This window comes from Epinephelus lanceolatus, chromosome 5, assembly GCF_041903045.1.
Source record: "Epinephelus lanceolatus isolate andai-2023 chromosome 5, ASM4190304v1, whole genome shotgun sequence".
Lineage (NCBI taxonomy): Eukaryota > Metazoa > Chordata > Actinopteri > Perciformes > Serranidae > Epinephelus > Epinephelus lanceolatus.
This window is the reverse complement of record NC_135738.1, coordinates 22,931,611-22,959,004: the sequence shown is the minus strand read 5'-3', so window position 1 is coordinate 22,959,004 and position 27,394 is coordinate 22,931,611. Positions and strand designations below refer to the sequence as shown.

General features: G+C 39.9%; 1 protein-coding gene across 2 annotated transcripts; it reads left to right on the top strand.

The window, feature by feature from the left end:
- Window positions 1-1,907: 1,907 nt before the first annotated feature.
- gnrhr4 (gonadotropin releasing hormone receptor 4) lies at window positions 1,908-27,007 on the top strand. Of its 2 annotated transcripts, XM_033635547.2 has the most exons (4): window positions 1,908-2,033; window positions 2,477-3,109; window positions 23,228-23,432; window positions 23,532-27,007. In XM_033635547.2, exons 2-4 carry the CDS (start codon window positions 2,594-2,596, stop codon window positions 23,993-23,995), a joined length of 1,185 nt encoding a protein of 394 aa, XP_033491438.2. In that variant the 5' UTR covers window positions 1,908-2,033; window positions 2,477-2,593; the 3' UTR covers window positions 23,996-27,007. The 2 variants fall into 2 exon arrangements, with proteins under 2 accessions (XP_033491438.2, XP_033491439.2); XM_033635548.2 differs by lacking the exon at window positions 1,908-2,033 and having other exon boundaries at window positions 2,447-3,109.
- Window positions 27,008-27,394: the final 387 nt, after the last annotated feature.

Below are 27,394 nucleotides of genomic sequence, written 5' to 3'. Positions count from 1 at the left end.
AATGTAGAGCTCCAAGCAACACTTTGGCCTAACTCGTTACCAAAGATGATGTGCAAAACTGTTACCTTGGTTACCTGCTGGCCTGGAAGGAAACTGCAGGTGCAGACTTGCTCCTGATGGAGGTCACAGAGTTTAAACAGTTTCACTGTGTCCAACATGTCTTTTGATTTGCAGAGGAAACTGTAAAATAATTAATCAAAATGACATGAATGTGCATTTAATCACTAGAGTTTCTGTAGTTATTTTACAATGGTTTGATTCTGGTGGCACAAAATGTAACCAGTAGATGGGCGGTGTGTAACTGTGGCTTGACAGTGTGCAACATCTGGTTAGAGTTTGCAGATGGAGCAGATACCTTCATTGTAAACCCGAAAAAGTCCACCATATTCAAAATGTTTGACTCAACTCATTACCTAAGAATATTTATGTAATATTGTTTAATTTTAATATTAACTTGAAAAACATCTTCAGTTAATTCAATTCAGATAAAAGCCCTTCAGTCATTCTGCCTCAGAAGCACCAATTGGCGTCAGTGCCAACGAGGCACGGTGTGTGAGCCGTGATCAAACGTCATTTGGTTGTACAAGTGGAAAGACGATCAAAACATGTAACAATAGACGGGCCTTACTGATTTCAGGAAAGTTTACGGGTGAGTTTTCACTAAACACAGTGACTCATTCTTGGCACCAAGACTGCAGTGCGCTGCTTGAGGAGTCACCAGGATACCAAACCGAAGCAGGTGAGAAAATAACCTTGGTGCAGAGTCCCAGAAGAAAACGTTATATTAACAGAATGAAATCTGCCAGGCAGCACGCAAAATAGTGTTAAATCTGCATAAAAAAGCTCTTAGGGATGCAGAGATGACATGCTGCTCCATGGAGGTTGTGTCCCTTCTCCATGTAGCCTATATTTAGTTAATTTTGGAATATTTAAAGGTCCAGTGTGTAGGAATTAGGGGATTATAGTGGCCTTCAGCAGTGAGGATTTCAGATTGCAATTTGCTAAAACTATTCCAGGTTAGGACTCCTTCAGTGCTCACTGTTCAGAAGATTTTTACCAGGAGCCGAAGTATCCGCAGAGGTCTCTTTCTCTTTAAAACAAATAGATCTGTTCATTTAAACTGGTAAAAACACTGAATAAATAAGTTTACATGTTACAAATCAGAGTTCAGATGGGTTCCTTAGTGCCTAATGTGTGCTCAACTTTTTTCTCTGGTAACTTAAGATCCAGACGTTGAGGTTTTCACTGGGAGCTGGATTAACCTCAGAGGTCTCATCTTCTCCAAAACAAATGAACCAGGTGATTAAAACTGGTAAAAACCCTGAATAAAGCAGTTTCATGTGGAAAAAAAATCTGTGTCTGGGCTACTGAGTGTCCAGGGCAAAAACGCAAATGGCCCTATCCTGAGCCAGTGTTTGGTTTGCCTGTTCTCGGCTACTGTAGAAACATGGCCGTGCAACATGGTGATCTTTTGGGTCGAGGATACACTCTCTATGTCGTTACAAACTGCTCATTCTAAGGTAACAGAAACACAACTTATTTTCAGGTGATTATACACGAAAGAAAAGTCTTATATTTTATTTCTGCCAATACATCCCCCTAAATCTTCCACACTGGACCTTTAATTGTGAAGAAATTTGCTGTGTCCGTGCCATTATTTTGCTATGGCCACTTATCTTGAGCAGCTCCTAAAAACTTTTTGCAGAGGTGAAAGCAGGCATGTCAGCGTACTTAAAATATTTGTCATACTTGCCATGGCAGGATAATGCATCCACAAAAACTTGAACATAATATAAGTTTGTTTAAAGGTTTCATCCTGGCCAGCAGCAGTGGGGTTCTGCACTGCCACCCCCTGGCTAATGTGAGCAGAGGAGCTCCAGTGGTTCATAGACGGATGACACCAACCCGGCTGATACTCTCACATGTCAATGTGCGCGTCAGAGCGCAGGAATGAAGCGGTCTGAAGCAACAGCTGCAGTAACTGCAGTGAGATCCCCCTCAGCGCTCACTGACAGCTCCGCTCCTAATTGCGGGTAAGCTCATTTTAAATGCCTCTAAAACTGGTTTAATTCAGACATTTATCTTCTCTCTTTCCCCTTTTTGGGGACAATAATGAGGCAGTTACCTTTAATTAGAGGAGGCGATGGAACAGGGTGGAAATTAACAAGGAGGAGGTTCAGCAAATATCTACCTGCACTCAAGTATTACTTGGATATTTTTTCCTCACACCTTTTCTCATACCCTTTGCTTTCTACACATTAAGACAGACAGTCACTTTGCATTTTCTGAATAACAGGAGCTAAATAAGGTGGTGTGTGGTTTTTCGTTGTGCGTAAATTAAAGCTGCATGTGCCAGGAATTCATGCAGAAGAGCTTTAACATGTTACAGGTGCCCCTAATGAGCAGCACCTGCACTTTGTATGCTATAAAACGCCAGCAGGAGAAAATCAGACTAGTGAATTCTTTCTTTTCTCAGTTTTCACAGTTGAAGTTCCAGTTGGAGATGCAGATGGAGAGGAAAGGCACCGTCTAGGAGCAGTTGGGATTATTGTCTTTTATTTGTGCCTCACTCAGCCAGACCGCGGTGTTCATTATGTTCCACCAGCTGACGGATCAAACTGTGAATGGCAGCTGCCAGGCACCCACCTCGGCGTGCAATGAGAGCGCCGTTGGAGACGCGCTCCAGCTGCCCACTTTCTCCACCGCTGCCAAAGTGAGAGTCATCATCACCTTCACTCTGTGCGCGGTGTCAGCTGTGTGCAACTTGGTCGTGTTATGGGCTGCCAGCAACGGCGGCAAGCGCAAGTCGCACGTCAGGATCCTCATAATGAACCTGACCGTGGCGGACCTGCTGGTGACTTTTATCGTTATGCCCGTGGACGCAGTGTGGAACATCACGGTGCAGTGGCAGGCGGGAGATGTCGCCTGCAGGGTGCTGATGTTCATGAAACTGGTGGCGATGTACTCTTGCGCTTTTGTAACTGTGGTCATTAGCTTGGATAGAAAGTCTGCCATCCTCAATCCTCTGGGCATCAGCGAGGCCAAAAGGAAAAGCAAAATCATGCTGACTGTGGCCTGGACCATGAGTGTATTCCTCTCGCTCCCTCAGGTAGGAGACACACAGTTTGTTTGCTCTGTCTATGATCAAATACTTCCCTCACTCATATGAGGCTTCTGCATGACAGCTGATGGTTGCACACATCTCTCATCACTGGCTCTGTATCCTCAGGAGAATGAAACCTTGTTCAAAAAGCAGATAAACACAAACAGTGTGATGTCCTCCAGTGAATCCAGCTTGTTTAGTTTTGCAGAAAATGAGGGTGAAGGAAGGTTAATTAAATTATTTGTCAAGTCTGCAGGAAACATGATGAAACATTCAGGTAATCAAGGCAAACAAGAAACTTATGCAACATGAAACAAAGCAGCGGGGTCACTCAATCAGCAGTTTGTGGAAGAGAAAATTAAAACATTTAAATTTGCTATTTATCTGCTTTGTACAGCCAAACATATACAGACTGTGCACTTTGCCTCCACTTCTTGTGCTCATTGAATTAAGCTCCATCATTTAAAAGAAAAGTAATGAGAAGCTTCACAATACTTGACAATAATATGGACATGGCTTGCTCCGGCACATAAGAAGCAACGTCCTGGTCACTGGTTGCTTTAATGAATATATGAGAAATGCATAACGGTCCTTGAAGTGGTTTTTACTGCTGAACACAAATGAGGCAGCAGCTCGGTGGAATCAAATTGGATTTCTAATAGCGTAATATCTAGGGATCACTGACCCATCTGGCTTTCAGGAGGTCTGCAAATATCAGTAATGCTTATCAAGCACCTCATTGAGTGTAAGATTTCCTTCTTATTTCCTCAACCTCATCCAGTGTGACCTGAACACACTGGGGTGAAAGAAGTCGAGATCTAATCACTGAACTACTCATATAGACACAGGGATCATAATATGTGATTATTTAGGGGCAGGGGCAGCTACGCTGAGGACACAGAGGTCATGTCCTTTATTTTTTCAGGGAATTTGGGGATTTAAACAACTTGAAGATGAGTTTTTAATGTTTAATTACAGGCAAATTACGTCTAGTGGGTTTTCAAGAGTGTCAGTACCCAGTGAACCCCCACCAGGGATTTCAATGTTGAATTTTAGTCAACAACAGGGTGATATTTAATCTTGGTGTCTAGGACCTCTTTTCACCCTTTTTTCAACCAGCTAAAATCTCAGCTGGCATTGTAATGTTTGTTCACTGTTGAATTATGTTTTGATTTTGTAATGTTGTTTCAGTGTTGTTTTATAAACTTAAAATATTGTTTCAAAATTGTTTCAATGTTGAAACAGATCTATCTGAAATTTCAATGTTGATTTATGAGAATTTTGTTAACCTTTTTACAACTATCAGAATTAAATTTTGTTTCAGTATTGAAACGACATAATTTCACCCACATCTCAACGTTGAAGGTCAGTCGGCTGTCAGCTGGGATGCCATTACAGCATCAACATTTACAGTTACAAATTTGTTTAATTATTTTGATCAATTGTTGAGTTGTAGGCCAAAAGAGAGGCGATACAGATTAATGTGTAAGATATTTCTCCAAAGTCATATCCTGGTGAAACCTGAACTTTTGTTTGGCATTCATTTTTATTTCTCCTAGCTATTTGGGATCAATAGGACCTGATAAGTATAAAAAAACCCTGAAACATTGTCAGTGATGATTAAGTCCCAATGTCCTCAGATGACACAACAATACAGTCCCAATGTCCTCAAATGACTTTAACGTTGTCTTAGCTTGTTATTGTGGCTAGAATTGGTCCAATTTGTTGCCACATCAAACTACAAACATTATTCATCATAAATTAACAGGTTTAAACAACACAATGTGATCAGGTTTTGGACCTTGTCCACTTTTGTGTTGTGATCAGCTGCAGACTGACTTGGCCGAGATGGCTGCTGTCTTGTTTTTACATGGATCAGTGTATTGTGCTCTCACTACCACTAGATGGCACAAAAAAGTGCCCACGAACGAGGACAACAGGTCTAAGTTAAGTAAAATGAAGTACAAGGTCAAGTAAACCCAAAATGTTATGTCATCATATGAGGATACAGGGTCTCGGGGGGCTATTGCACTGGTAGGTGTAATGTGGTTTCACAAAGACGTAATTTCAACCTATTTAATGTTTAATATAAAATATCATTATACAGTCTTCACGCTGCCAGAAAGGAGCTTTCGGGACATTTTTAGTTTCAGATCTGTACATTCTACATCATTCATGTAAAATGACAGACCTCGGGCCGCGGAGAAAGAGCTGACGAAATAAATGTGATCCTTCACTCTACGTACCTACATACTCTGTAAGTACCTGTACTACTGTATTTTAATAAAGCAAACTAGAAATCAGCTCAATTAGTTGTGTGTTATGCTGCTCCAGATGCGGCCTAGGCTGTCATCGTGCCAAGCTAGCTTTGCGTTAGCATGCTAGCCGGTAGCGTGCTGTGATGTGGACCAACGGTAAACATAAATACTGCCAGAGTGTCTAATGTTGGCATGCACGTGTGAGTGGCTTAATGGACTGTTGCTGTAGCTTGTAAAATAAAATGTTAGGCCATTTTGCCTCAAAAATAGTCTACATAAATACTCATACTGCAATTACAGAAATTACAACTATTCTTAAATATATCAAACCCTTGATGGACATCCACCCTTTCCTCAGTGAAAATATATTTCTTTTTAACACTTGCTGTATTTACAGGTTTTCACCATATCAAACTGTGTCCTACAACCAGAGGGACAAACCAGAGGGACCGTGCATCAATTATGTATTTTTCTATTTCACTGCAGTTGTATTTAAAGAGCATTGTACATGATATATTTAAATTGTTGCTTAATAAATATAAATGTATTGTAGTATGTGTCACATGGTCCTCTTTGTCTTTCAAGTTGAAGCTGTAAATGTGTTCGTGTTACTAAGTATGTCACTCGTATGCTGCTGGTGGGCTGTTGTTGTTATCCTAAAGCCAGAGTCACTTGTACAGTTTTATAATCCAGTGAGCTTTCTCATATTTAAAAGGTGTTTAAATTGGTGATGGTGAAAAGATGTTTTCCAAAAGATTTGGTTAAAAAGTGAGAGTTTTTTCACTGACTATATAAAGACATTGATTGAGCGTTCACATTTAGACCATATTTTCCATTTGCAATGTTGATTTCCAACTGAGAAATCTAGATGTGATTTGTTAGTTAGACTCCAAAATGATGATTGACTAATATTTGCACACTGTAGACGATGAAAACTTTCACTATTGCAAATCCCGGTGAAATATGGTCTACATGTAGCCTTAACGTTCAATCAACGTAAAAAACTTTCACTCTTGAACCTTTTCTGAATGTGTTTTCACCGGTGACCCTAGACGCTTTTTAGAACGTCTTTCAAAAAATGTTCACTTGGTATTTTCAAACGTGAGCCTCTCCTCTCAAGAAAAATGTCAGCATCATATTCACTTATGATGAAGTGATAAAGACCTCTGGCAGAGTGAATGGATGGGAATGGGTTGACAAAATGTCAGATTGTCAGACACCACCCTCCCAATGATCTTTCCCTAAACCAAACCAAATCTCGCTAACGAAAGTGAAAGAAAAAGCCAAACCCAGATTCAGTCTTGTTTGCCGTTTTGCCTCGCTGTCTCTTGGATGCCTGCTGCTTATGGTCTGACACTTGGTCGCTACCTTTTTAAGAAATGTACACCTCACCTACAGCCAGGGGGTAACCCACCTATAAACGTCCTAAGACCAGAAAATTGGAAGAAAATAAATAGTTCAGGCAGAGAGTTGTCTCTGCAGAAACCATCACACACTTCTAGTGGATTATAAACCAAGTGATAATTGAGAGGAATTACTTCTGTATGACTCTATAGCCTGAGTGTAGTTTTCAGAGAGGACTTTCATTTTGACAACATTTAAGACATTTACACCATGCCTCTCTCAGTGCTGACATAAACCCAAGTTTTGGAAGGCACAGATAACTGTCATCTTGTTGATATGGGTGTTGGATCAGAAAACATTTTTATTTGTCTGCCTGGAGGGTGGTTACAAATCCAACATTTTGTTAATTAATTTAGAGATCTTGTTGGACATTCTGAGAAATACGCTTTTTATGTGTCTTGCAGAGAGTTAGATGAAAAGTTCGACACCTCACATGTTTGTCCATTAGATATGAAGCTAAAGCGAGTAGGCAGTTACTTAGCATTGCATAAAGACTGGAAGCAGAGATTAACAGCTAGTCTGGCTCTGTCCAAATGTTTCTTGGACACAGCTGTTTCACTCTGTTTCAAGTCTTTATCTTAAGCTATTTATGAGAGTGGTATCAATCTTTTCATTAAGCTCTTGGCAAGAAGTGAGGAAGCGACAATAATAAGACCATGTAGATGGATAACATTTATCCTCCTACCCATATGACCACATAGGTCATTGTTCCTACCCTCTGACACGACCCAAAGGAGCCTTTTCCAAATAAACGCCTCTGTCAGTAGCAGGAGATCAACACGTCCTAATACCTAAATGACGGAAGAGGTCCGTTGCAGATGGCTCCAAAAATGACATATATGATTGTTAATAGCTACAGATTTAAATATGTGATTAATGTGGTTAGGTTTAGGCAAGAAAACTACTTGGTTAGGAAAAGATCATGGTTTGGGTAATATATGTACAGTTATTACCTAACTTTAGTTACGGTTAGGTTAACGTAAGTATGTTACATTACGTAAGTATGCTATGTTGGGTATGTAACTGAAAATAACTCGGTATAGACTTTAGATTTCTCCCAGGACACAAACAACGGGCTCCTGGGTGGAAGTCCTGTGTCTGTTTGACCCCTCTATCCACCCAGACCTCTATGCAGACTTTGTCAACACATTCTCACTCTGACCTCGTCACATATCAACATTTGGTCATGGACTTTCCAAGTCCAGATACGACGTGCAAGGTACCCTGGGAATTGATGTTTTTTTGTGGGGTTTTTTAGGCAAAAAAACCAAAAACAAACAACGTTCAACTTTATAATCCTGTAAGATGTGTACACTGCTCTCCCAGGTGAAAGTCGGTCTTTTTTGGACCCATCCCTCCCGCCCTCCCCCACTTGGACATCCACCACCTTAACTTTCGTTCTTGTCCTGCCGCGTCTCCTCCTGACACCACAGGGCGTCGTGGAAATATAACGGTGACTGGCCACATATCGATGTTAAAGGTCAGCTTTTTTGTCTGTGTCTGTCGCCGCAAGTCACTGCACAAGTGCCAGCTTTCGACGACTTTGGAGTGAGACCACGTTGACGCTGTCACTCTTTACTTCTGCGTCACCCGGTTACTTCCGATACTCCTGTCATAAATACTGCAGCCACTAGAGATGACTGCCTAACAAATGGCTGTTTGTACAAATGATGTATGCGCTGGTTTTTGAGGGGAAGATAGTCACTTTAAAGGAGGTATAACTGAACAGTTAAATTGATAAATACTATAATCAGAGGCATTTGTTTTTTTTTGGCATCTAGTCAAACATTGCTAAAGGGGTATGGGACTGGAAACAAATCTTGTATGAATAAACAGTATAATAATTTGGGGCATTACTGTCTTATCGGAGATTTAATTAAAGATCACATCTAACATCATATCAGTCATACATGATGATGCAGTTCAATGAGTCACTATTCCAGGGTCCTTTATGTTTTTTTTTTTTTTTTTTTTTACAGCTGGCTTCACTCATTCAGTGTCTCATATCCTAATGATCCTGAAGGGATCTTTGTTTGGCCCAGAAAGTATTTTTCCTAACCACAGGTATATCAAAATGTTATAGCTCATGCAGTTCCCTTTTTGTAAAATAAGAAATGGAAAAGTATGACTCACCAGCTGCTGACATGAAGAAAAAAAAGTCCAACTGTGATCTGTGTGCACGGTACAGGACAAAAAAATCAACTGAATTGGTGGGGTCACGGTTAGTCTATTACAAGATAAATCATTATGCATCACATTCACTATTAGAAACTAAGGAGAAACTCTGTCTAAAAATGGGAACAAGATGCCCTTGAAACATACTTGTATTTTTATTTGATTTATTTATTTGTGACCATGTTGTTATTCTAATTCTTATTCAGTGCATTCCTGAACCCTTTCATTGAAATGCAAATATAAGTCTCAGGCATTTTGAAGTCCTAGGGGACTTCTTTTTCATTTTTTAATGAGTGGGCTGAGACATTTCTCAATTTCTCTGCAACAATGAGTCAGAACAAACCAACAAAACCAACAGATTTACTTAACCTTGAGTTGCGAAAAAAGACTAATCATACAGTCATAGTCATCACATTTTGTACTTTTTCTACAACTTTGTTGTGTTGGAAAACAGTTCATTGAACTGCATCTTTCTCTACATCTGTGACTCAGTCAGATCAAAATTATGGCCTCTGCCACTTCTCCCAGATTCAGAGTGTTTGGCATGCATCATCATTATTTTCAGGGCCACTGTTTGTCAGTAACAAGTAGTGTTGCAGATCTCAGGACACCACAGATACTCCACATGTAATCTATTTTCAAGATCAACGCCAAGAGGGCAGCATAAACATTGTTACAACAAAACAAAACAAAAAAAAAACAGTTAAATAATTAAATGTACAATTTTCAGTGTAAAATTGAGGAGCAATCAAATTGACCAGGAGTGCTATTTTCTTGCTCTTTTAAAATTGACTTAAATTCTCCCAAAGTAATTGTCTCTGATAATTTCAGGTCCCTCTGTAAATTATTCCAGGAAGAAGGGGCAGCATATTTAAAAGCATTTATGCCTACTTCTCTTCTGAGCCTTGGGGACCAAGATCTGTTGAATATATTTGAAGGTTTCCCTTTTTATTTTAAAGATTCACAAAGGAATACACAGCCCAGTCTTAGCGGCTCCTGCTGCTCTGCATCTAAAGCCTTTCCTCAGAGATTTTTCTGAATACTGCGCTGTGATAATCAGTGATGTCACAAAGTCTACTTCACTAACTTTACATTTATCATTCAAGAATACCCTCATGCTGTGAGTGACTGATGAGCGTGCTAATCACTGCCAAAATGATGTAATGCTCTTCCTGCACCTACACTTTAAAGGCAAAGCGCCACCAAGAACCACTTATCTCTGAGAAATCCCTCTCTGCTGAGAAGCTTTCTGCAAAGGTTCTTTGAAAGGCAAATAGTTATCTCAAAACCTTTGAGCTGTACATTTTTGTACCTTTGAAAGATCAAAAGGAACAAGGCAATGCACACTGTCTTGCAAATAAATGTATAGTTGCAGTGTGTGGTTCTTAAAACACTAATAAGACAACAATCAGAACAAAATGAAACCCAAAGCCTTTGATGGATGCACATATAATACTTCTATTCATAACCTTTTTGTGTTGTCTACTTTGATTTTGTCATTTGCATTATTGGCTAAATGATAATTTGATCTATTAGAAGATATACTTCATTAATCCCCGATGAGTAATTCATTTTATTTCACTCTGTTATCACATACACAGGCTTGAAATACAAACACATGCACAATCAGGACCTATACATGCATGAAATGGTGACATGTCAGAGTGAGGAAGCTGCCTTGGATAGGCGCCCTGAGCAGTTGGAGGTCCAATGCCTTGCTAAGGGGCACCTTGGCAGTGTCCAGGTGGTGAGCTGGCACCTCTCTAGCTACCAGTCCATGCCCCATACTTGGTCTATGCAGTGACTTGAACCAGCGACCCTCTTATTTCCAAGCCAAGTCCCTATGGACTGAGCTACTGCCGCCCCAGAGGGACAATATTTGACATCAAGTGGACACAAAGCACAACTATTATTAATGCTAATGTTTCTTCATGTCTGCTGGATGTGTAAATAAGCAACTGTCTGCCAACAAATTCACCTGATTAACTTCATGAGGTGATTATGTGCCAGTGTTAACAGCTTTTTTCTGTCTGCTGCCCCCCAGTGGCCAAAAAAAGCAGTTATTGCTGCTTTAAGATTAAGTGACTTGAAACACCTTGTTGGGTAAGGTGAGGATCATGGTTACATTGAACAAATGTAAATAGGACTTAATGATCTGAGAAATGCAGCATCAGAAAAAAAGCAGGATATATTTCAGCCAAATTTTTTGTCCAGGCTCAGTTTTGGAGCAGAGTGCAAGATCATCTGATAAAACAGCTAAATAATCTTTAACTGCATCATTTGACCGTTTTGAGACTGAGGAGAATGCGGTAAATCCTTGCCTTTTTCTGTACTGTGTCTTCAGACTGGACTTTCTGGTCTATAGCTCATCTTCTCACTGGTAACCAGTAGCAACTAGTCCTCAGCTTTATTAGACAGGACTGTAATGAAGAACAGAGGAGGTGGAGAAAGATGACATTCTGACGCATGTATGAAAGATACCTGGAACTGATCTCAGGGTTGTACAGCTGACATTTAATCATTACCACCAGGTGTAAAGCAGAGGCGGCTGGAGCACTTGACTGAATATTTGAGTATGGTGAATGTGCTAGGAAAGGTAGTATCAGCACTGCTTCTACCTGGAGCTCGCATGTATGGAGCCTGGGTTTGGTTGAAGGTGGCGGTGCTGTTTGGGCTGAGAAAGCCATGTGTAAGTAAGGTAAAGGAGGTTATTGGGTTGGTGTGGGGAGCAGTGAGACCTGGCATTAGGGGAGTGTCTCTGGGACGCCAGAGATCACTGTCTAGCCTCCTGGAGGTGTCGTGGGACCAACTAGATGAAACACTGGTGAAAGGAGGTTCCCACTCGATGACCCCAAAGACATGTTAGTTATCACTGCTCACTGGTCTGTATAGTTAAGCCTTGCCATAATAGCTTATCATAGGGCTTAGGAGGTTATTCACTGAGTGCTGATCCTTTTCTAGAGCACAAACTTCTTGTGTTTATTTGAATATCTGACCACATGCTTGTCAATGTCTCTACTGTACATATAGATATAGATACAGATATAGAGAGATACAGGGAGATAAAGATTAGATTTGGTTATCATAAGTCAAAGGTCAAGGTCACTGTGACCTTGTCTGACTCATTCTTGTGTATGCTATATCTCAAAAACACCTTGAGGGATTTTTTTTTAAAAAATATATGACACAAACCTTCACTTGGACTCAACGATGAACTGATCACATTTTGGTGGTCAAAGGTCAAGGTCAATGTGACAGCTGTCTCAGTCTCGCAAACACGATATCTCAAGAACATCTGGAGGGAATTTGGCACAAAGGTTGACTTGGACTCATGAATGAACTGATTAGAATTTGGTGGTCCAAAGTCAAAGATCAAGGTTACTGTGACCTCACAAAATGTGTTTTTGGCCATAACTCAAGAATTCTGACGTTAATTACGACAAAATCTTACACAAATGTCTAACAAGATAAAATAATGAAGTGGTGACATTTTATATCGAAAAGGTCAAAGGGCAACTTCACTGTGACCTTGCACCCGTCTCATTCACATGCATGCATTATCTCAAGAAGGCCTTGTGGAAATTTCATCAAATTTGACACAAACGTCTGTTTGGACTCCCGAGTAAACTGATTAGAATTTGGTGGTCGAAGGTCAAACGAAAATGTCACTGTGCCCTCACAAAACATGTTTTTGGCCATAACTCAAGAATTTACACATTCATTATGACAAAATTTCACACAAATGTCTAACAGGATAAAATGATGAAGTGATGACATTTTATATCCAAAAGGTCAAAGGTAAACTTCACTGTGACATCATAATGTTCTGCAAAAACACTTCTGGCCATAACTCAACGTCATATCTCAGGTACAGAGGAGAGACATTTGTTTGGATACTATATTTGTGACTCTCATCTTAGGTGTCCATCTTGAATCTGTGCTGATTGTACAGATCTTCTTTTCTGCCATGCTGTGAAGCATTGGTGTTTTCATCACATGATGTACACTATAAATGCATCTTGACTGGTTTGCAGAGGCATATAACTGCTAAGTGGTAATTCTGCTTTTCCTCATATTGTCTGTGCTGAGACACCTGTATTCACCCTCTGTCTGAAACACTCCATTTTAGTGCCTCTTTAGCGCCCATTGTCTCTTGAAGCCCTTCCAAAAAAGCCCAGTCTGTTCTCATTGGTCACCATTTCCAGGTCTTCCATCTCTGCACCTTCATTGCACCCGGGAGAATGACTGTAATGGAGTATACTGACTCCTTTTACCATGAAAAATGACCAATAAAAGCTCATAATAAATAGAAATCCCTCACAAGCTGACTTAACTTGGTCTTGAAAGTAGAAAAAGAAAACATTGGAATCAGAGTATTCAGAACAGTCTGAAGCCTGAGGTTTTGTCTCACAGCAATTACTTTCATACACCTCATTATTTGAAACTTTGGCCAACATAACATTGTAAATATGACAGAAAATAAGTAAAAGCACAAAAGGTCCCCTATAAAGCAAGGAAAAAACAAGTGTTGCGTGTTGAAGCGAGAACCTCTCTGTTCTCAGTAGGAACCTCCAGCGTACCGTCCCTGACGGTTTCAAGGTTGAACTCCTGAATAATGAGTGTATAAACCTTAAGGCTTGTTCCTGCTGTCAATCACGTACGTGTAAAGTTTCTTGATGCAACGCTAAACTAAACAGTAACACTTCGTCTTTGGTGGGCCCTCAGACAGGGCTCCACACTGCAGGTAGATGGATGATGACAGTTATGAAGACACAGATCAGAGATGTCTCCGAGTCACTGCTTAGCTGCCTATTTCAGCAGGTGTAGAGGAGATGAGACAACATTTAACTTTAACATCATGACACTTACTTTCATGGACAATACCATATTGACACTCAGCCTTTGGCCTCATTCTTACCACCAGAACACATCAATATTTTTCTCAGTATTTATGTTGTATTTCAGAGTGATTTAATGAGGTTTTGTTTTACTAACTTAGGACAAAACATGGACCCTAAGTGTGAATATGGGGTCATTATTTCACACACCAAGCACTGACTTTCTCCTCTTGTTTTGCATGAATTTAAATTACAGATGTGATAGGATCAGTATTTGTTATACCCGTATAAAGATAGTGTTTGGAAACAAAGAGAAATGTAACATATTTATTTTTAGGACGCCTGTTTTTCAGGATTCTTGGAACTGTTCATGGGATGTGAGCTTGTAATACATGTATAAATATATCGGCAATGTTTGACGGTCAGACTTACGGTTATCCAAATGCTGTCAGTCTTTGTGTGTGACCTTAAAATTCTCCATATTAACATTTTTAGCACACATTACGCACTATATTAACCATTACTGGGAAATCCAGTGATCCAAATTATACGTTCCTTCATTCTTATTATAGATTGACACACATGATGAGCCAATTGGTTTCTATCCACTCATATTCTCATAGTATTGACAGATCTGTGTCTATACCTGTCATTCATGGAGAAATCACTGTAGGCTAAAACACTCCCATAACAAACCCCCATTAAGGCTGTGAGCTTAATGTGCTCTTACGTGTCTTAGAGTGGGTTCATATTGTGTTCACTACCACCATCTGTCCCTGCTGTATGTGAGATGTACTGTAGCTGTGGGGCACCATATACATACTTCAGCAACATAAACAACATCATTTATGTACCCTGACACTTTGCCTATTTCATTTGTACTGTATATAGTAAAAAAGTGTAAAGTAAAAATAAATCCACACTGACATTATAGTGTATATTCTGTATCAGTTAGTTACAGCATTTCATCAAAGGTACAGTGTATCATATTTGCCTTTAATTGAATCGTTAACCCAAGACTCAGTGTTCATGTCTCTACACCGCTCCTTAGAATGGAAATGTTATGGATGTTTTGAGAGTCATTTTATTCACATTTCTCCAGATTCAGCATGCCACTTTTGGCATTTTTCTTCTTCACTAGGATGAAAATGAAGTTCTATGAGTTAGAACAAAGCTGGCCTGAAGCAAATGAGTGTATTTGCCTCAAGTTGACTATTCCTTTAACCCTTTGATCCCTGAGATAATGGTGCAATTTCTTTCAAAAACATGGAGAAAAAAGGCAATGAGCAACTTACTTAGAAATGTTCCACAAATTGCAAAAAAATTACAGATTTAGAAAATTAATTTTAAAAAGCTCAGGAAGAACTTTATTTTATAATTATCTTTATTATATATTTAAAATTATGTTACAGAATTATTACAGTTTTTAAGATCTTTTTCCAGATGATTTTCCTGTTTGTTTGTTCTTAACTTTCTCTGTCCTGTCCTAGTTTTCTTCTCTAGTTTTATTTTCTTATCTTTGCTTTCCATTCCTTTCCTTTCCTTTCCTTTCCTATCCTTTCCTAGTTTTCTTTTCTTTCGTTTTCCTATCCTTTCCTTTCCTGTCTGTTCCTGTCCTTTCCTTTCCTAGTTCTTTCTTTCCTTTCCTTTCCTTTTCTAGTTTTCTTTTTTTCTGTTTGTTTTCTAGTTTTCTTGTTTTTAATTTCCTTCATTTACTAATTTCTCGCTAATTTTTTGGGTTATTTCTTCTTTTCTGGCTCGATGCCTTCTTACCATGTTTTTGAAAGAACCCATTTTGCTCAGGTTTCAAAGGGTTAAGTGAATTTCTCTTACTAAACAGAATCATGTTTGCATCTTATTTAAGCCAATAAATTGACCATGCACAGAGGAAAAGGCCTTGATATGGGCTGGGGCACCAAAAAGGGGGGGAAAAGGAGAAGGATTCTAGGGGCCAATGATTAAGAGGGGCCCCTTATAAAATTATAATACTGACAAAAATAATATGACACTAAGTTATTAACTAACTTATAATCACAAATATATTTTATTTACAATGTACTGGTAACAATAACCCCCCCCCCCCCCCCCCTCCCCCCCCCTTTTGTAAGTTTGTAAGTTGTAATAACTTACAAATTATGGTGAAAAGGTAGTTTCTTGCAGCCCTAGAATTAAGATAAAAATATTCACAAACGAAAAAACACTTCTGGTTGCTGATAAGTAGTGTTTAACTTTTGATTCTACACTAAAAATTAAAACCCTCAGTGCGCACTGCAGCGCAAGCAGACAGATGCGCGACTCAGAGCAGCATGTGTCACTGACACCAGACTCAGAGCGCAGCGGACCGGTGGAAAATGTCACCATCGGCATATTATCTTACATCAATAAAATCTATTTAATCATTATTTTGAGTCACATTGTTGAAAGAATTTAGCTGTCTGTGTTCAAGCAGCATAATAGGTCTCCATTCATTGCACGTCAGGCTTTCTATTTCCTTTTCGAAGATGGTGTTGCGTTCAAGGTCCCCCCAAAAAACGGGAGAAAAACAAAGGCCGAATATTTTTTTTTTGTTTGTTTTTTCACAATCAAATCCTGTGCCATCGATCGAAGCTTCGAAGCTTCGAATTTTTTGGGTCAGCCCTATAACATACACTCTACAGAGCGAGGTCCAGGATCCTCTTCAAGTTTGTCAGGGAGGAATGTGGAAGTGGAGGAAGAGATTGTTCTTTTTTCACAAATATGGGAATGACAGTCAAAAATACCATCAAAATGCATAGTTTTATGTAAAATAGCATCAAAAATGTTTGGCGGCCCCCTGGCTGGCTGTGTATAGAGCCCAGTAAAAATTATTTTCATGGGGCCCAAAATCCCTGGCGGCGCCCCTGGATATGGGAGACAGAGTGGTGTGAACCAGCTGGAATCTAAACTACATTTACAACTTTATTTAACCTAGCAATCATTAAATCATTATCGCTCTGACTAAATTACAAAGGAACATTTTACGTTGGCCATGACAGTGGGGTTGAAGAGGTGAAACAGAAAATACAGAGCGTCTATTTGCACCAGGCTGCGGATAGTCACACTGCAGCTTTCAGCTAATTAAACCCATCTCTGTGTTAATATGGCTTAGGGCGAGCATTAGCCAGTCTCAGATATTATTTGAGATTAAAGTGGTAAATTTATGACTCACAAATGTACTGCCAGAAAGTCCTGTGAAGTGGTATAAAGAGTGACGCAGTTCATAAATATAATAATATGTGGTGGGTGAGAGGGTTAAGCAGGATTTTTACACAAGAGCCTGGAGTTTGAGTCAACGTGGGCTTATTGTCTTCAGTTTTAAGGATGTATAAAGCTGCACAACACATTAACTTTATTGGAATAGCTGTATAGACCTGTTCGTGTTGAGAATATAATTTAACGTTGCTAGGACACACAGCAATATATACACCTGTAGCTGTGGCTGTAAATAGCCACACTGACTACTTACACCCCAGGTGTAAATAACATCATTGGCTACAGACAGCTGGATGTAAATAGCATGCGGCAAAACATAGCCTTAGAAACATTTTTGTCATAATTACGTTTGATTGCTAGAAACAGATGTACTTTATTTTATTTTGCCTCTTTCTCCTGGACCATGAAGTGACCATGACCATGACTTTAGCCTTTGAATTTCCACACAAAACAAGGTTTATCCTGAAAAATAAGGAGAATTTGCATTCATTCAGTGCTCGATAGGCTTTACTGATATACACAAAGCAGACTTACCCACATACTGCTCCTGACTGCTGTACCGCTCAGCCTCTGCGGTGCATTTATCTTTACTTTGATATCTGACGGTCTCAAACAAACTGCACTAAATGTCTTGATAAAATGAAATAGCCGGGAGCAATGCTGCTGCTTTTTCTATTTTCTCAGCTCAGAGGCTGCAAGGTATTCTCAAAACTCAACTCCTGTTGTAGCCTTAAGGTTTGACTCTCCCTAGAGATGTTACACTCTGCTTTCAGTTTAAATATCATCAATGGAGAGACCTCCATTGCCATCATACAAACTGAAGAACATGCACACGCATGCATCTTTTGCACATAATGTCTCTTGAAATTGAAAAATTGAGATTGAAATTGTGTTTTCCTGAAAACAGAAGCTCAGGAGCTCATGTAGTGAAAACATTGTTGTGGGAAAACTGTAAAACTGTTGACCAAACACTGATTTGTTGCATTTATAACCATTTCTTATTACAAGAACACAATTATGTATCTAATTAAGCACTTTAAAGGAAACCCAGAACTGGCATTTTTTCCTTTGGGGTTGCTTCATTTGTCTGCGCTAATTGCAATTACTGGTCTTTACTGACGCAGAAGAACAGAGGTGTGCATTAGCCACAGTGAATACGTGTTTCAGGGGCACAGTTGTCTCAATGGGTCGTCTTTCCTGTTTTTTTTTCCTCAGACACACACCTGAAGGCTTTTTGTTTCCATTGAAAAATATAAAGTGTGGCTATCTCTACTGACGTTAGCACCTTCGTCAGACTATTAGAAAAAACAGATAATGAAATTGGCAAGGAGATGTTCAGCTATTATGGACACATTCAGTGTGACAACAGCTCAATGTGTCCGTTCTTTACATGTTATGTAAAGACTCTGCGCATTTTAATCAGTGCCACAGTTTGATTTAAACACATTCAGAATAGAGCTATAAAACCATTCAAGATTCTAACAATAATTATTATTATTTTTTGTGACACATTCAAGATTTGAAGTACTCGTCTGTGAATGATGTCAGTAGGCTAATATATATTGTGCAATCCTCATGGAATTTACTGTCAAACTACATCCAGCATCTTGAGCTACGGAGTCTCTATTCCTCTTCCTCAGCTGGGATAGGCTCCAGCTCCCTGTGACCCCTAACAGGATAAGTGGTTATGGAAAATGAATGAATGAATGAATGAATGAATAAATGAACTTATTTTACACAAACCTGTGATTCAGCTTTGGACAGAATTACAGTTTAGTAAATGGACTGCATTTATGTTGCAGTGACTCACATGTGCTAATCAATGGTAGTGGAGCACCTCTACAGGGTGTTGCTCTGGCTATCGATAACAGTTAGGGTTTAGTCTCTTGCTCAAGGACAATTCGACAGCAGGAGCTGAAGATAAACCCACCAACCCCCGTACTTATTAGACAACCTGCTCATCCGCCTTCCAGGACTCTCAAGTTTGCCATTCTTTACACTGCTCATCCTTGCTCACTCCAGCATCGTTATAAAGACATGTCAACTACTTATGAAACACAGGGTCTCCTCTTCCTCATCATGTAGTGAGATGATTAACACTTTAACACCTGATGGCTGTCACTGTAATTACACTGATTACAGGTCTGTAATGACGTCAGGGCGTCATGGCATGCGACTGAATGAAATAACAAAGAAACAGCTAGATTGGTTCATTACTGACAGGACTGATTGGACCTGAGGCAGCAATCACAATCAGCTGTAATAGCTCTTAATAAAATCTCTTAGTTGTTTGTGAAAGTAAATCTGTCTTTAAGGCAGCTGTGGCTCAGGGGTTAGAGCAGTTACATCCCTGGCTCCTCCAGTCCACAGGTTGAAGTATCCTTGGGCAAGCAAATTGCTCCAGGTGGCTGTTCCATCAGTGTGCAGGTGTGTGTGAATAGCCCTGCCAGATTTTCCGCGAAAGTTGGGCCGTTTGCCGGCAAGCAGCGAGCGTTTAGACACACAGAGCCAGATTGGCGAGTTGATCCGAGGTGCCCAGTTTTCCGCCTCGTAGGGTAGTCATATTGCCGGAACCGTTTTAGTTTAAAAAGACCGAGGCGGTCTTCCGCAATGGGAGGGGCTGTTGAAGACTTGTGGGAGGAGCTGCTGATAACGCCGCACGTGCGAGTTTTTCCTTATCCGCTGTGAGGGTCCAAAGGAGAGAGGGATGTCGTATGCTGTAAAGCCCTGTGAGGCAAATTGTGATTTGTGATATTGGGCTTTATAAATAAAATTGATTGATTGATTGATTGATTGAAGGACGGGCCGACTTACGAGAGAATTGCCGAAGGACTGACCAGCCGCAGCTTCCCTCTCACGTCACTGTTTACGTCACACGCTGAGCTACACGTTTTGTTACTTGCTCACGCCTCCCATTTCCCCCGAAAAAGGCGCATTCTGTATAAACAAAAGTAGGTAGGCGACATTTTGCTGCACTCCCCAGTTTTGTTTTTATACTGCCAATGCTGAAAAAAGACTGATTGGGCTTTCCTGCAAATTTGCACAATTCCTGTTTAAGAAGGGCTAATGTTTAACTGATGAGCAGGTGGCACCTTGTATGGTGGTGTTGGCCACCAGTGTATGAATATGTGTGTGAATAGACCAAAGTGACAAGTGGGGTAAACGCGCTTTTATCAAAGACAAGAAAGCTGCTGTACAAGTGCAAGTCCATTACCGTTTACTTTGCAGACTCAGGCCGGATATAATGGGCCTAATGATAACTATGAGTGTGTGGCTGTATAGAAGTAATAGCAGGAGATCTCATTTTTCCTGAGTGCATGATTCAGAATCTTCATACATGTAATATGTATATGTAATAAGTTGTGTTGCTATCTGAAGAAAAAAAATCCTTCCATATAGGACGCAGTTGCGGTGCCATGCTGCAAGTTTCTCTGGGAGACTTCTCTCTCCTAGGACTATTATCATTTTGACTATCCTCGTCTCCTCCTTCCTGTCCGTGACCCTGAAATCAGTCTCAACACGCCATCTTCAAGAATGTCTCCCCCTTTTAAAAAGTATCTCAAGGAGAGAGGAGGATTGCCAGAGAAGCGATGAGCAAGAATGTGTAATGACTCTGGTGAAAACTCAGACTCAAAGGCAGAGAACGCGCAGGAGGCAGAGGAGGGTTAACAAGGAGTCCAAAAAGATGAAAAAAAAATCCAAGGTATCAAACACAGATTGCTAGAAAGCTGTGACACAAAGGAACAAAGACAATCTGGCAGAGACATGAGGAGCTGGAGGATATATATATACACAGGGATGGCTAAGAGGATAATCAGAGGCAGGTGTGGTTGATGAAAGGCGGGAAAACACAAGAAACTGCAAATGACACAAGCGGTTAGTCCATCAAAATAAAACAGGAAATATAACAAAATCCGGACTGTTACAGGATGCAGAGGTGTATCATTTGTGGAAGTCTTCTCGACCCACATGATGTATGAAGGAGGCATGATGATGCAGCTGTGCCATACATTATGTTTAATTATAATGAGTGCTGCGAAGCATGGATGTCTCATTTTGTTAAATGCCTGTTGCCTCCCCTTCTCTCGCCTTGTGTGTCTTCCTTGCCTCCTTCACTCGCATCTCAGCTGGGAAGACTAAGTCGAGAGGAGAGGAGGCGAAGGGGGAATCAAGGATGTACAAACTGAGAAATGAGAAGAGGGGCTTATATCCTCTGAGATCAAGGATCTTGCCAATGCATTCTCACTCAAATACTCAAATACCAGCGCTTGTTCAGTCAAACTGTGATGCTCTAAGTACCCCTCCTGCGCCAGTTTACGATGCTCAGGGACAGTGTGTTAATCTACACTTGTTACATGCAGTGGTTTTTTTTTGTTTTTTTAGATAAACATACATATTCACATGAAATTTTCATGCCTGTGGATATTTTCATTTATCCAGGTCATAGTTATCTCAAGGCAATGGACTTAGTTTTGTCTTAGAAGTTGTTTCACCTCTTATCCAAGAGGCTTCATCAGTTCATGCTTGTCAGACTAGGCTGGAACTAGTCTGACAAACTGTTGTGGAAACCCAGGTAACCTCTGAGGAGGCCTTTACAAGGCCACTGATGTCATTGGTTCATTAGTGCTCCAAGGTGTGTCAACGACAATAGTTGTATCTCCTGCTGCAACGGTGGTCGTTGAAACTCCTTTTTAGACCCTCTATTTTAGAGGTTAAGCTGTTAGATCTCCTGGGTCCTTTAACCCTTGCCCTGGAGATCTAACATCACAACACAATGGTCTTTCACAAATGGTCTCCTGTGACTCCAACGACCACCGTTGCGTTTGATTCGATTGCCTTAAGATGAAATTTTCATTTTCTGACTTAAATACATATATTAAAATTCTAACTTCTCAACTCACTAATTCTGTTTCTGCAGTGAAACATTGTTCTTAAAAGATTTATTTATATGTAGTCAATATGATTTATAAGATATTTGATCAGCTGTCTTTTTTAGAAATTTCTAAACTTGCCCTGCACCAGAAAACGCCTTTGTTCCAGACACGAATTTACAACTTGAAGCAATTAAAAAATGTTTTAAAAGCCTTGAAAATCTAAAACTAACGGTAAATAATGATAACACTGGTGTAAAAATTTGTTGCCTTAATCATCTTAAACATATTACAACATATTATACCCCAACAACTCCTGTCTCACTTCCTGGTTTATAAAAAGGTGGGAATGTTTTCTACTTTTTAATAAATTCATCAAATAATATTACTATCGGGTGTGGCTCAACCATAACAGGTCAACATCAGCTCTTCTGAATCAAAACTAAATAAGAATTATGATTTTAAGATGTCTATTTTAATTAGTATCAAGAGAACACTTAGCAACCTTGAAAAATAAAAGGGCTTCTCACTACGACTGCTGTGAAATTAATTCATATATAACTTTCTGTCAACTTCATAAGACATCAGCTCCATAGGATCTTACCTCTGGCATCCATTATGTATGCTATCAGGAAAAGGTATCACTGGGAGGTTGGCTCACTGCATGGTTTAATAGTCAAGACTTTCTGATCTTTTAAAATATAAAAATGTAATATTATATTATTTTCCTACCTTAGGCTAATTGAAGATTAAAAATTAAAAACCAGGAATTTTTATTATTATTATATTTTTGTACACCAGATGTCAAGGATGATTGATAAACTCAGAACACAGGTAAAATAACTTCATTTTTAGGTTTACTCTTTTTAGTTTAGACAATTAAAACAGGTGCTTAGGTTTGGAAAAAACATCATTATCTGGCTTAAAATAACATAATGTTCCATCACATGACATACATCACTAGCGTAGCATGCTACTTTTGGTCTCGCAAGTGACACGAACACAGGTCTCTCAGGTGAAAGTCCAGAGTCTGTTTGACCCATCCCCACTCCATCCATTCTTGCTCTTTATACTTCGGCTGTTGCTTGGGATGTCCAAAAATGTCCCATACCACTGCTAAATGGTGCATCGGTGGGTCTGTATTTGATGCCGAAGGCCACTGACTATGCATCAGTATTTCACAAATTGGGATTGAGACTAGTAGATTTTTCCTTGATTATTGTGGACCGTAATCGAATTCCAGGTCATGGGGGAAACATTACTAGCTAAATGGAAAAGCACCCCTCCTGACTGTCCGACTGATTTAGACTCATTGCTAAGCAAGACTGTTGTTGTCTTTTCATGCAGATGTTCATATTTCACAATGTGACCATCACAATCCCGGAGAACTTCACCCAGTGCACCACCCACGGCAGCTTTGTCCAGCGCTGGCAGGAGACCGTCTACAACATGTTCACCTTCGTGTGCCTCTTCCTTCTGCCTTTGGCCATCATGATCTTCTGTTACACACGAATCTTTATTGAGATATCCAGCCGCATGGCCCGGGGTAACTGTAAGTCTCATGTTTTACTCAAAATCTGCATTTGAAGTATGTTTTCAGAGACCAAAGGAGCTGTGCAGGACAAAGATGATGTTTTTTATTCTCTTCCAGTGGTGTCAAGAGATGTTCATCTCCGCCGCTCCCACAACAACATCCCTAAAGCTCGAATGAGGACTCTTAAAATGAGCATTGTCATCGTGACGTCATTCATCGTCTGCTGGACCCCGTACTACCTGCTGGGCCTGTGGTACTGGTTATTTCCTGAAAAAATGGAGGAGACTGTCTCTCATTCACTGACTCACATGCTGTTTATCTTTGGCCTCTTCAATGCCTGCCTGGACCCCATTACTTATGGTCTGTTCACTATTCATCTTCACCAGGGTCTTAAGAGATGTTGTCCAACTTCAAACACACGGACTGAAATAGAAAATAACACTTGTGTTGTACACATGACTCGTTTGTCATCTCAAAGGCAAATTGCCTTGAGTGGCCACAATACAGACATAGAGGAGGAAAAGGACAACAACAGCATGAGAAGTGGCTCAAGGCCAATCATACCAGTAAGTAAGATATAATGAAAAGAACCGCTGCTCTCAATCAGCTTTGAGTTTAGCCTTTTTCAAGGGATGACAGCTAGTTCAATGATACTGCTTTGAAACGATAAAGTGTTTTTTTGTCAGATGAATCTGTTGATTTTTTTCCACTGATGCAATCGATGGTGTATTTTAGCTCTGCTCTGGTCTCTTCATCCGGCATCTTGGATGCCACTGTTCAGATTCTGACAAAAAGCGTCAGAGTGATGCTTGCGGCGTTTACAAAAATCACCATAATCGGGTGAGGTTGACGCTGTAGGGTACATCACACAGAATGTCTCAATCACTGGACTGAAAGTGGAAAGCTTGAATTCATTATGAGCTGATGATCAATCTAAGCTTAGTCACTCGAATACAGTGTCAGCATTGTATGTTTCTGCAAACCCCATTTACATTTGTATGTTTCATACCTATAATGTGGTAGAGCTCTGATTGGACCAAAGAAGACTTGTCCCCTACATGACCCTGCACAGTTTCTATCCAAGCCCAACCCGCTGCAGCAGTTTTGGGTCAAGCCCAATTAAAAACCTAAATCTCCACTATAAAAATAAATAAATCCTCACACCACTTCACTTCTGGTACTTTTAAATGTCTGTTGCCTCATGAACAACAGATAAAGCGAAATTTATACTTCTGCATCGAAGCTGTAACCAGTGCTGTAGCTTGACGTGCACCTCCCCAGAAATGTAACTACACATTGCGGCATCGCAGACCTCCTGTCTTTTTTTGTAAGCTGGAACCATTTTGCTCAACTTTTATTTCACAGATAACAAACAATAAATTGTGAAGACAATTAAGCCTCCACAAAATAGCATTTTAAAACTTGTGTGTGATTTATCCTGACTCATATGAGCAGAGGAAATCTCCACAAGTCGCTAGGCTAATTTATACAATGTCAAATGCCATAGGCTTGTGCTAATAACGTTAGCATGTTGTATTTGTTTGGAAAACGTGTTTAGACAGTTGTTTTGTCGCTGAACCTTGTGAGCTGTAATGGAGCCGAATTTCGTAACGTTACCTTTGTTAAATGTTGTCCTTGGCTTCATATGAGCTGAGGAAATCTCTGCTAGCTGCTACAATGCAAAATGCCATAGGCTTGTGCTGATAACATTGGCATGCTGTATTTGTGGGGAAAATGTGTCCAGGAAAGTGCTTTGAGTGCAAGTGCTCTGTCTGTGAATGCTGCGAGCTATAGTGAAGCCAATTTGTGTACTTGTGTTTGAAATTGTTGCCATGTTTAATGTGTGTTTTGAATCACCTACTGTACACCTCACAACACTTCACAGAAACCCCACCACTGACTGGTGTTTTGGAGGTGTAACTATAGAGTAACACAGACACACCGCACAAGTATAAAAGCTCACAAGGGCTTGACGATGTGCGTAGGCTATGATATAGGGTCTGCAAAGAGCTGGAGCACAAGTATAAATCAGCCAGGCTCTTTGGTGCGTCTAGTGCACATGGCGGTTCATGGCAGATGATGATCACTGCTCTGCGCTTTAAAATACACACATTTCCTACAGGACAGAAGCAACACTGTCAACCAAGTCGCCCCACAGCCACCTCTCTCTCATCTCTCTTCCCTGGTTCTCGACTAAATTGCCCTGTTGTTCCATCACTTCCTCTCTCAGTCGCAGTCCCCCCTCATTCTCTCTCTTTCCCTCTTGGTTTAGTCCATTAAAACTTCTGCAGTTAACTCACGAGAAAAAACACTGGTAAATTGGCGAGAACCCGACTTGAGTCAAGCCCAGGGAATACTGGGAAATTACAGCCTGGCCTGTCGGACCCAATCGGGCTCTGGCAGCGAATCAGAGCTCTATAGCATAGTTCATATTACATGTATATGAGCTGAGTTGGGTTGCCAAGCAGCAGACGGCAGCAGATCACTATTTGAAACCCCAACATTGTGACATACAGAAATCTGCCACATATGACAGGTACAAATCTATCTACAAGTCCTATATCCTAGGCAACTGGACGTGCTTGAGTTACTTGAAGACGTTTCACCGCTCATCCAAGAGGCTTCTTCTGTTCTGTAACTCAAGCAGTTCCATTTGCCTATATAGCACTTGAAACCATGACCTGGATGACTGAGAATCTTCATCAGCAAACAAATCAAACATATCTGTTTGCAGAAACATACAGTGACAATATTTATTCTGGCAGTGTGGTTACAAATTTTTGCACTTCTCGTATAAAAATGGATTTAAATAAAAACAATGATTGACAGGTTGAAAGGCAGTCACACTCTGACACGCACACACACGCACATTCAACACACAAACACCACTATTGGGTTTTACTGGGTCGATCTCAAGATGTCTTGTAATATTTCCTGTGTCAAAGAAACCACAGGAACAAAAAATGTGTGCACTTAATTAAAGATAATCAAACTGTCTGTGGTGTAACCTTTTTCTTTAGATATATGTTTACAGTTTTTATTACATGTTGTTGAGTTTTTTGCTCTCTGCCAATCATTGCTGCTTATTGATTGGAAACCGCTCTAAACGGTCATTTGTAATGTCGTGTGTGTGTATTATAAATGACTGTGATTTTGTTTCATGACAACCATGAATGTTGTGACATGATCATTATTGACCATGATGGCCTTTTGAATACATGTTATGGCATACAGCTGGATGTACTGAATGTACCTGCACAGCATGTCGATGTGTTATTGACTGCGTAAATTGTCCGAGATCAATTCTGTATTTACTGTGCTGCACAAAATCACACTGGAGACAAGGCTCTGTAAACTATCCTTGATTCATTGTGCCAGTTGTTAGATTTTATATTAGTATTGGTGTTTGGAGGGTATTTTGTTGTGAATTGTGTTGCTTTCTGTGATTTAAAAAAAACTGCTTAATTTAACTTTGACACTTTTAAACTCTGTAATATTGTAAAGTTCCTTTTCTCATATGTTGTTGCCAAAAAAAGAACTCAATAGCATTTGTTTGTTTGCATGATATTGTTTCTTTTCTGCTAATTATTAAAGATGTAATGTTGCAACATGTTTATTTGTTGAATAAAAAAATGATACCTCTTTTTTTTTCTTTTTTTTTTTTACAGCATTGAGTGATGCACAAACAATAACCAGTTTTCCACTGACCTCATGTACATATGTCATCATCTGGAAATGTCTCCATCAGAGAAAATAATAAAATATTTATGGCTCTGGTACGATGAAGCTTTTTTGGTCAATATCTTATATCATCTCGTTTTTCACCACCAACATGAAACCTTAAATAATTCCTTAACCATTGAGTAGAGATGAGCAAGTAGACAGTTGTCTGTATCAGTGTCTGTTTAATAAACTAAATTATCTGTATCCATATCCGTACTCAGAATGGGTGGAGTCTACTAACCTGGAGTTAGTAGAGC